Source organism: Poecilia reticulata, linkage group LG8, assembly GCF_000633615.1.
Source record: "Poecilia reticulata strain Guanapo linkage group LG8, Guppy_female_1.0+MT, whole genome shotgun sequence".
Classification (NCBI taxonomy): Eukaryota; Metazoa; Chordata; class Actinopteri; order Cyprinodontiformes; family Poeciliidae; genus Poecilia; species Poecilia reticulata.
The window spans coordinates 26,032,391-26,043,228 of record NC_024338.1 but is presented as its reverse complement, the minus strand read 5'-3'; the positions used below and the strand labels follow the sequence as shown (position 1 = coordinate 26,043,228).

The 10,838-nt window shown below is 39.0% G+C and overlaps 2 protein-coding genes across 2 annotated transcripts in view; one reads left to right on the top strand and one right to left on the bottom strand.

The window, feature by feature from the left end:
• LOC103469395 (complement C1q-like protein 2) overlaps positions 1 to 2,162 on the top strand; it is a 3,577-nt gene extending 1,415 nt beyond the window's left edge. The window contains exons 3-4 of the mRNA XM_008417046.1: positions 1,721 to 1,770; positions 1,876 to 2,162. Coding sequence (XP_008415268.1) covers positions 1,721 to 1,770; positions 1,876 to 2,162 — 337 coding nt within the window. The remainder of the gene's footprint in view (positions 1 to 1,720; positions 1,771 to 1,875) is intronic.
• Positions 2,163 to 3,371: 1,209 nt separating this feature from the next.
• Positions 3,372 to 10,835, bottom strand: mylk5 (myosin, light chain kinase 5; the record flags this gene model as incomplete). The annotated part of the gene is made up of 11 exons (XM_008417096.1): positions 3,372 to 4,217; positions 4,974 to 5,114; positions 5,207 to 5,288; positions 5,366 to 5,495; positions 5,579 to 5,731; positions 6,785 to 6,908; positions 6,994 to 7,211; positions 7,307 to 7,510; positions 9,265 to 9,367; positions 9,457 to 9,768; positions 10,661 to 10,835. Coding segments are annotated over 11 exons (1,845 nt in total), but the record flags the coding sequence as incomplete, so codon positions are not given.
• Between the last annotated feature and the right edge of the window lie 3 nt (positions 10,836 to 10,838).

Sequence of the window (10,838 nt, the reverse complement as noted above, 5' to 3'; positions counted from 1 at the left end):
GTTATTTTCCAGATAGCTTTTAAGTTTCATGAGAACTTTAAAGTCATAAAAATGAATCAGTCAAAGAGCTTCAAAACAAAACTGCAGCAGAGAAGTACTTGGAAACTTATAAAATAAATGAAGTAGATATTTGTAGGAGAGAAAAATAGAGAGGTTGAAACTATTTATACTCAAACAAATTTGTTCAACTATGTTATACTCTTTCAATTGCACCAAAATTTTGTCAGAACATTCCTCATTTGGTATATATTCCAGACACCAAAAATCCTCATGTCGGTACAATTCCTCTTTGCAWACATAGATATACTGACTCTATTATACAACTGTTGCTTTAGCAGTGCAGAATATCTCCCCGTGGTCATTGGTTGCCCTGCAGGTGTAAATATTTGCATCGTCTGTGCCAACGTTTGAAAGAATCAAAAAATCCAGCATCATCATTCTCTATTTGGACAGTGGATGATTCTTCTACAGGTTCATCTCCACACAGCCACCCCACCTCTGGATCAGGATGTCCTGCAGCAAGAAGTAAGARGAGTGAGACATCTGATGTTGGTGCTATTTTTACACCTTCAAAAGCAAGTCAACCTYTAGCTTTTCATGTCTGAATACACTAACCAGTAACTGTACTGGGATGTCATCAAATTGCTTTTATTTGTAATYGCACATTAAAAGGAAACAGTTMATTTTTTTYCTAACATACCTACATTCTTTAAACAATGTAAAMATGACAAACATTAACTAATAAAATAAAAATTAATTATGCTATGCTTTTTTWAAAATATATTTCWAAAGACAATTTCAGTTACTTACTATATTTTACTGCAAGTCATTTTTTATCAATTGCAGGACCTCTATGTATACTTCAGTAATCGTGTCTTGTGAATTGTTACAATGATGGAAATTTATAATTTTTTTCTTGGCTGCTACATGTACTTTAGACTGAACTCTCTCTTGTTGGAGGAAGTTGCACCTTCGAAACTGGTTTTGGGACACAAAACTTWGATCATACTTTTTATGTTGGTTTTATGAACAGTCACACCTTTGATTTAGAGATAAGAGTGCTTATGCTGGCCAGGTTAATAAATAGCAGCACGGTGGCGAAGACTAACAAGATGGTTAAATGGCTTGGAATTAGCAAAAAATAAATYTAAATGGAAAAATATGGTAGTGAGAGTTTCTGACCTTAATCATTTTATTTAATTTTAACAACTCGGAGTTAGCTGAAGCAGAACTGAATATATCTAAAATTTTATGTTAACATGCACACAGGATTCCTGACCTACTTTTGCGCAATATCACATTCGTAAGTGATAAAAGGATGGACAGGTATATAGAGGGTGCAGAGGCTCGAARCAACAAACATGAAGAAGGTTATTGTTCTGATGCTAACGTTCGGCTTTTGTCATTCTGGTCCAGGGAATGATGACGATATGTGTGCTATCGGAGGCTCAGCCAGCTGCTGTAACATCTGCCCTACAAACATGGAACAAAGAATTACTTCCCTTGAAACCAGGCTGCAAAACACTGAAAGAGAAGTTCAAGAGTTGCGGAGCCTCACTCAAGGTAATGCATTTACCAAACTTATGATGGAATATAATTACTCCCTGTAAARTTTCCAATCTGTTATTTTGATATTTTCAGGCACTCCTCGAGTGGCTTTTTCTGCAGCTTTCCCTGGCTCTGGAAACACAGGACCTTTTACGACTGCCACCCCACTAAAGTACAAAAAGGTTTTCTCCAACACAGGGAACTGCTATAATCCATCAACAGGTGTGTACAGCATTAACAAGAAATGTGTGCAAAAATAGGAAAACAACCCAATCAAATCAACGGGTTGCTTTTCTTACAGTTCTCATAACTCTTTATGTTTTGTAGGTATTTTCACAGCAACGGTCAGTGGAATGTACTTCTTTCGGTTCTCCATGTTCAACAACATGACTCCTGCTCCCAACTCGGTTGTGAGTCTCATGAAGAACAGTGAACGGCTGACGTCAGTGTGGGACACCRCTGCGTCTGACGTTCACGACAGTGGAAGCAACGCTGTGGTCATCTCTCTGAAAGTGGGAGACAGCGTGTTCGTGCAGCTGGAGCCAAACAGGCTCATCTATGATGATGGGATGCACTACAACACATTCAGCGGCTTCCTGCTCTTCCCCATGTGATGCGCACCAAACCCATGCATCCCAATATGATTCTTTACTATTTCACAGAAAATGAATTTTCTTTTATTTAAATWTAAAATTACTACAATGTGTAGAAATTACTTTTTTAATTAGAAATGTCATTTTTTTATAAATGTGTAAATTTGTATTTTATCTGCTTGATTGAATATATTGCATACACTTCAGATATAGTCTAAGCAGCAAATAATCATGCTCTCTTGTAGATAGTTCTTACCTTTTGAAACAAATTTTAGACTTGCATAAAGGACCTAATTGGATTAAATTGTGGAACAGGTTCCATTGGTTGTCCTCAGATTTCGTTTTTGTGGAACTCATCAAAGTTTTTGGAGTCAGGCCATAATTAGTTTTAAGATAAATGAAAACCAATGAACATATGTAGAAGAAAAATGTATCAACAATCAAACTGTATGTTTTTCAGACAAACTGAGTTTCTTGAAGCAAAAGAAATATTTGAGAACTTCTTGATCAACTGAAGCAGACATGAGATTTTACTCTGACAGACTTAATGAGATACTAAAGATCAAAAGTAAAAAGAAGCCATGCTTTTTTTACAGCAGCTATTATTAGCTTTAATGTACCGGTAATATAATGTTGTTCTAATATTTCAGATTGTCAATATTGTGGTACTAGGAWGTTTTGACATTTCCTGGGATAGTTCTTTCTAGTTATAAAATGTTTCAGAACCACTGAGATACAGTGTTAGTTTTTAACTTTATCCTTGTTTTCAAAAGGTTTTAGTTCCTTTCTGGAGTGGCCTTGTTCTTTTTTGGGGTGAATTAGACCCGGTTGTTTGAATGGAAGTCAATGTAAAATATAGGGATTTGGTACAAAAGCATAAAATAAGCCACTGAAAGTGTTTAGTCATTTACTTATTCTAATATGATGTAGCTTCCTTCTGCTCCTTTTTAATATTATGATAAAGCATAATGTGACACTTGATCTTTCCTCCACCAACAAAAACAAAAAGGTCTTCCTTTGACGTTTTCTGCATCACTTTTCATGTTATTGACTARGAGCTCTGTCATCGTCTGGCAGGGTATTTGAGCATCTACAAAACTCATCTGTCCTTTTGTTTTAAACTTTTTTTTAACCCAATGGCATAGAAGTTGCATTCACATCAACTTCCTCCGAAAAGGAGTAGTGGTCGTTAGTAGGTGAAGATGTGATGTTGCAAAGATAAAAATCAAAGACGTTTCATTGCTCTTTATTCATTACAAAAATATTTCTRTRTATATCTTCATGAATCTCTACATTGTTTGGTACGCTACCGGTCAATTTTAACAAGTTCTCGACAATTTTATCATGGTAAAAGCAACAGCAAATGTGACACATAGGATGCAAAAAAATTACACCTACTTGAAATGCAAAATGATGGTTGGTTATACTTTTTCTAGTAATATATTTAGACATGATTCTTTTTTTTTCAAATATTCTATCAAAACCTTAAAGTCAATCAGAAATATGATGGCRTCCTCTTAACATTACTCCAACACTTTAGTTTAAGTCCACTTTATCTCTAAAATAATGGAGCATAATATGAAAATATTGCTCCATTGTTCACATTATCAGCAGAAACCTATTTTAAATTGGCATATTTATAAGCCATACAAGGAAATATCAACTSTKAMATAGCGTGCTTTGTAACTATATTCAGGAACCTTATCTAAACTGTGTACAATAATGTGCGTTATACTCTTTCAAATGCAACAAGTCTTACAGAACATTCCTCATTTGGCCTTTCCACATCAAAACATTACTGTATATATTCAAGACACCAAAKATCCTYATGTCTGTACAATTCCTCTTTGCATACATAGATATACTGACTCTATTATAAAACTGTTAATTTAGCRGTGCAGAATATCTCCCCGTGGTCATTGGTTGCCCTGCAGGTGTAAACATTTGCATCCTCTGCTTCAACTTTGGAAAGAATCAGGGTGCAGCGTCCATCATCATCGTACTCTATTTGRACAGTGGATGATTCTTCTACAGGTTCATCTCCACACAGCCACACCACCTCTGGATCAGGATATCCTGCAGTAAAAAAACAAGAGGAGTGGGACATCTGGGGTTGGTGATATTTTTGYACCTCCAGAAGCAAGTCAACCTTTAGCCTTTCATGTCTGAATATGCTAATAAGTGTGACTTGTCRTCAAATCTTTTAGTATCATACAGAKACTGTTTCAGTATGAAATATTTGAGTAGAAATTACATAAATTAACCAACAGAATGAAAAAAAGGGTTTTGTTTACATCTTTTATCACAGCATAAAATAAATAAATAAACATTTAAAAGTCTCAGGTCACTGTTACAGATCTCATCTTCTAATATTGGTATCAATTTATAGTAAATCATTGATATTCTTTGCTCTAAAGTGCAAAGAATATCTAAAAAAAACCTCACAATTATCCACAATTAGAATGACGCCAACAATAAACAAAGACTGTTTTTTAGAGTTATTTACTTCTTTAACATTATATTAACGTTACATTTTTCTTCCAATCATCTTTTCCTAAATGCAACACTTCTGGGTCGACTCCAGTTACTGCTCACTATGAGTTTTCACAAAGACAGAAATTCATAATTAGGCTCTTTTTAGGATATAAGCTCAGTCCTGTTGGTAGAAGATTCAGCTTTGAAACTGGTTGTTGAGACATTGATCCTGTTTCCTTGTTGGTTTGTCAAAAAGGCGTACCTTGAGTCACGAGGCTAAAACACCCAGCATGCTGGCCGGGTTGATAATTAAGTGGCGACAAAGAGTGAAAAGACCGTGTTAGCATATGTGCATACCACTTAGGTGGCACGAGAGCCGGGCGCAGGAGCCCCGAGCTACTTTCTGGTCCTCCAGGTTCTTGGTAAATTGGGGTGGTCCCTGCATCTTACGCTCCAGAGACTGCAGTGCATCTTCTGCCTCAGGGCTCAGCGGAAGGTCTAGGAGACAAAAGTAAATAAATATGTCACACAAATAAAGTAAAGKGACTCAAGTCAAGATAAGGAAAGGACAAAAAGCGTATCACCCTTACCAGCGCTTGGAAGAGATGCAGAGCTCTCATTTTTAGACAGCAAAGCCATTCTCTTTAGGGCTAGCATAGCCTTGCCAGCTTTCTGTAAGACACATTTTTTTATGAGACAACAAATCAACTGAGCTCCACAGAACAGATTGCTCAAATATTGCATGTTACCTTCCACTTCTGCCTGGCTAAAAACCTCTTCATCTTCTCCTTCGACAGACATTTTGTGGAAGATAGGTTTTCAGAGTCAAACTTCTTCATCCAGGGGTGAGCAAGACCCTCTTCACAAGACATCCTCTGCCTACAGACACAGAGAGAACTGCGTAAGACCGACTGAAAAACGGTGTCTGTGGGAGAGTTTTGGCCATATATCTGTGAAATGACCTGGGATCCTTATTTAGGAGAGAGCTGATGAAATTCTGGGCCTCCTCGGTTATATCTTCAAAGCTCTCTTCATCAAACTCCCACTGAGCTGCTGTGACCAAGGCCAGAGTCTCCGTATCGCTGTTTCCCTGGAACGGAGACTCACCGCTTAGCCTAAGACAGAAAGATTGAGAAGAGTCTTTGTGAGTTTTTACCACTAGGTGGCATTGTAGTCTGAGGTTTACTCTATAAGGCTTTCGGATTAAAATTTGTTCTTCTGTATGATTCAGCATTGTATACTGTAGAAAGCCTTAAAAATAAGGCTTTCTACAGTATAAAAGCCTTATTTTTATACTGTAGAAAGCCTTTGCACGACTTGCAAAAATATTAACCCCTTTTGAAAGTTTTCACTTTTTTTGATGCTACAAACACTGAATTTAATGTATTTTATTGAGATTCTATGCCAATAAGGTGCAATACATAATTGTGAGATGAGATGGAAATCTCATTAAAATCGTTCAGAAATAAAAAGAAGTTCAGTAAAGTGTGTGGTGCCTATGTTKTTAGTTCAGTGCTTTCCAGAACTATGTTTTGTTGACATTACATTTGCAAGTCTTTAATATTGTTTTTTTCCAACCTTGCATTTTCAGAAATTGAAAACGTTGACCTATTTCTTTGCAAAAGAGTTCCCGTTAACTTCAAATTTGAAGCTTTGCCATTTTCATTTGGATTTAGGTACGGACTTTGACTGAGCCATTCTAATGAATGTGCTTTGATAAAAAACATTCATTCTCCAGGGTTATTGTTTTACTGGATCCATAAAACCGGCAATAAAATAGATTGAAGTTTGTAGTTTAAACCTGTTAAAATGGGGAGTCAAAAATCCARTGTCTAATAAATGTGTTTTGTGGCTTGCAGCATTCACATGTGCTAACTAGCAACAGGTTTTACTGCATGTAAGAGTGGTGAAAGTAAAAATGTTTCCTGATGACATCACTTATAATTACTTTGACATATTTGTGGGGAATATTTGATCCAAAATTTCTTGGGTGCTTCCTGGAGTGAAAGCTAACCGTCTCACCTTGAGCCAAATCCCTGCTTTGAATTTATTGCGCTGTCAGAAGAGCGATACCAACTTTTCGATTTGCATGTTGGCAAAAAAAAAAAACAACAAATAACTGTGTCAAAGTGCTGTTTTGATGTGGCGGAGACAACAAGGTGACTCACAGGATGTAGCAGATGACGCCGATGCTCCACATGTCAGTGGCCAAACTCACAGGTTCGTAGCTGATAACTTCCGGTGCTATAAATTCAGCGGTGCCGTGCATCACCTTCAGAGCCGTGTTCCCATCTGTGTGAAMGYGCATTACAAACTGAGAACATGCATCCAACACAAGTGAGACGCATAAATGAGAAAAGAATTTGATTTTTCCTACCAATTTTGCAAGCTAATCCAAAGTCAATTATTTTTATGCGAGTGCCAGTGGTGTCAACACAGACGATATTTTCAGGTTTCAGATCCAGGTGGACAATTTTCTGCTGATGCATGAAGGCGATCCCCTCCAGAATCTGCTGCATGTAGCGCACGCTGCCAGGCTCTGTGTACTCAAAGCTGTCATCCACGATGCGATCAAAGAGCTCCCCACCTGCAATACTACAGGGGGAAAAAAATAAAAAAATACAACTCTGACATCTGGCACACAACCTAAATTTAGTGTTTTAATGAGAATTTGACATGATGGTACTTACAACTCCATTACCATGACCATCTCTGGTTTATGATCATATGCTCCCAGACACTGAACCAGCTTGGGGTGGTGGAGGTGATTCATCAGCTCGATTTCTTTACGAGCAGCTTCTCTCTCTTTGGCTCGCCGTCCTTTGTAGAACTTTCCCGCGCGTACACGGCCCGTCTCCTTGTGGGTGAGCTTGAACACCAAGCCAAACTTTCCCCTGAAGAGGACAGAAGTCGGTTTTGACAATAACATCTCAACAGATACAAGGTAGCAAGTTCATTACTGCATAGAAATCATGCAGTTTAGCATAAATAAAATAAAATAAAATAAAATAAAATGTCTTCCACTAGTAAGACACTTTATGCAAACTGTTTGCATGAAGTGGATGGACAGACTAAAAGATGATCATTCTCTGTCAATTMTTCATTGGATTTCTTTCAGTCCTGTTTGTCAAAGCATGACTTTTAGACACATTTCATCTTTGAAGTGTGCTTAAACCCTAAAAAGTATTTTTMTCCATAATTTGCATTTGTGTCACGGTCAGGTTAAAAAGGACTGGATACTTTGGACAACCTTCAGAGAGTCTGAAGATTAAGGTCACTTGAAAGGATTACGAGAAAATTTGGCTTCTTGCAAGTGACGAATGAAGAGACGTGATTGAAACRGTTGAAAAATCAAACACAGATAACACATGTGCATTTTAGATGAGTTATTCTTTCTTTCTTCAACTGTCAGAGTGAAATTGCATTCGTTTTTTACAGATACACATCAAGACAGTTTACGTCATAAACTCTGAATCGTTGGAGGGACAGGTTTCTGCAAGCTCATGTTGTAATCACATCTYCTGGCAGAATTTTCCCTCCAGCCATACTGCTACTCTTAATTTCATTTTCCCGAAATAGTGTAACTGAAGTTCTCGAGAAAGGGGAGTTTTGGCTCAAGCTCCAAGAAAAACAAGCGCTAGAAAATGTGTGGGCTGCAGATACTCACGTTCCCAATTTCTCATGCAAGTTGTAGTGATCTGTAACTTTGTGGGAAGAATCAATAGTGACACAGGGGTATTGAGTGGCTTCTTCTTGTGTTTTCTTAGAATCTACAAATACAAACACAACATATTGATTAAAGGCTTCCTATTATAATTACAACTTTCAGATATGGTACCAGATACAAATAACACCCAACCTGGTTCCTCCATCTTCACCACTGCTGAAACCGGGCTGGGATCACTCTCCCCCACTGCGTTGTAAGCCCTCACTCTGAAACAGTACTCCTGTCCTGGTTGCAGCCCGGATGACACTTGGTATGAGGTGCTGGCACACTTGGYAGTGAGTTTTTTCCACTCCGCAGCCTCAGAAAGTCCCTGGTCTCTCAGCTCCAACACGTAGCCCAGGACAGCACTGCCGCCGTCGTAACAGGGTCCCGACCAGGACAGCACAAGGTTGGACGGAGATACGAGAGAGGCCACCGGGCCTGAAGCAGGAGGCTCTGGCCGGTNTCCATAATTTGCATTTGTGTCACGGTCAGGTTAAAAAGGACTGGATACTTTGGACAACCTTCAGAGAGTCTGAAGATTAAGGTCACTTGAAAGGATTACGAGAAAATTTGGCTTCTTGCAAGTGACGAATGAAGAGACGTGATTGAAACAGTTGAAAAATCAAACACAGATAACACATGTGCATTTTAGATGAGTTATTCTTTCTTTCTTCAACTGTCAGAGTGAAATTGCATTCGTTTTTTTACAGATACACATCAAGACAGTTTACGTCATAAACTCTGAATCGTTGGAGGGACAGGTTTCTGCAAGCTCATGTTGTAATCACATCTCCTGGCAGAATTTTCCCTCCAGCCATACTGCTACTCTTAATTCCATTCTCCCGAAATACTGTAACTGAAGTTCTCGAGAAAGGGGAGTTTTGGCTCAAGCTCCAAGAAAAACAGATGCTAGAAAATGTGTGGGCTGCAGATACTCACGTTCCCAATTTCTCATGCAAGTTGTAGTGATCTGTAACTTTGTGGGAAGAATCAATAGTGACACAGGGGTATTGAGTGGCTTCTTCTTGTGTTTTCTTAGAATCTACAAATACAAACACAACATATTGATTAAAGGCTTCCTATTATAATTACAACTTTCAGATATGGTACCAGATACAAATAACACCCAACCTGGTTCCTCCATCTTCACCACTGCTGAAACCGGGCTGGGATCACTCTCCCCCACTGCGTTGTAAGCCCTCACTCTGAAACAGTACTCCTGTCCTGGTTGCAGCCCGGATGACACTTGGTATGAGGTGCTGGCACACTTGGYAGTGAGTTTTTTCCACTCCGCAGCCTCAGAAAGTCCCTGGTCTCTCAGCTCCAACACGTAGCCCAGGACAGCACTGCCGCCGTCGTAACAGGGTCCCGACCAGGACAGCACAAGGTTGGACGGAGATACGAGAGAGGCCACCGGGCCYGAAGCAGGAGGCTCTGGCCGGTCTGGAAAGATGATGGGGAAGGGCAAGCTGGTTCAAACTGTGAGGACCGTCATATTTTTTAACCTTAAAGCCAATAAGCTGCTGCGGCTGAATACCACACCAGCTGTCTGTTCAGAATTCACAGTGGTTCTCCAAAACTGGACAATAACAGATTGGATAAAACAAGCCCTGGTCCTATGAGTCTTCATTCAGACATTCATATGAGTCATAGTTTAGTGTAAATATAGCATAGATCCATCATGCTTTGAAGTAAAGTGATCAGACTGCTGGTGGTTTAATGGTGTGGTGGATATTTTCTTGTCCCATTATGAGTCCCTTATTACTCACGTATCCAACTGAGCATTGAGAGTTTCTGTAACATAACGATGAGTTCACTGTGCACGTGAATGTGAATCAGCTCCTTTGGCTGATTCACATTCACGTGCACAGTGARCAAATTCACTRAAATTGTGTGATCCTACCAAAATCTTTTTGCCKCCTCTTTTCATTGCAGATTCTCTTAAAAATCTGAATGGACCCGTCTTTATAATGAAGGAACTGACAACATGCTGCTGGACGTTCTCACAGGACGTCAGCCTCGCATAGTGATATTTCTAGGCAAAGACAATATACACTGTTGCATCTTTACTTCTTGGTAGACATTACTGATTGTAGTGCATCAGCCTTCTTAATTGTTATTGATTTATTGGGTTTTAAATGAACAGAATCTTTAACTGTTCGAATGCTTCGCAGCTGTGTGATGTGATCAAAATATTCGAGGAATGTTTGTCATATTCTTGAATCTACACCATAAAGATTTGAGGCAGTTCTGAAGGTAAAATGGGTCCAGAGTGGTATTATCAAGGTTCACTTAATAAAGTGGCCACTGAGTGTAATGTATGTTACTGTCTTACCTATGACAGAAAGGGTAAGTGTGTGTTGGGCTGAGCTTTTGCGGTCTTTCACTACCACAGTGTAGCGTCCTGTGTGCTGCGGCGTAGCCTCTGCTATGACCAGCGTACTGCTCCGTTCTGTATGTTCTGTCCACAATTCTGGACTGTCAACTATCTGCACACACGCACACACATGCAC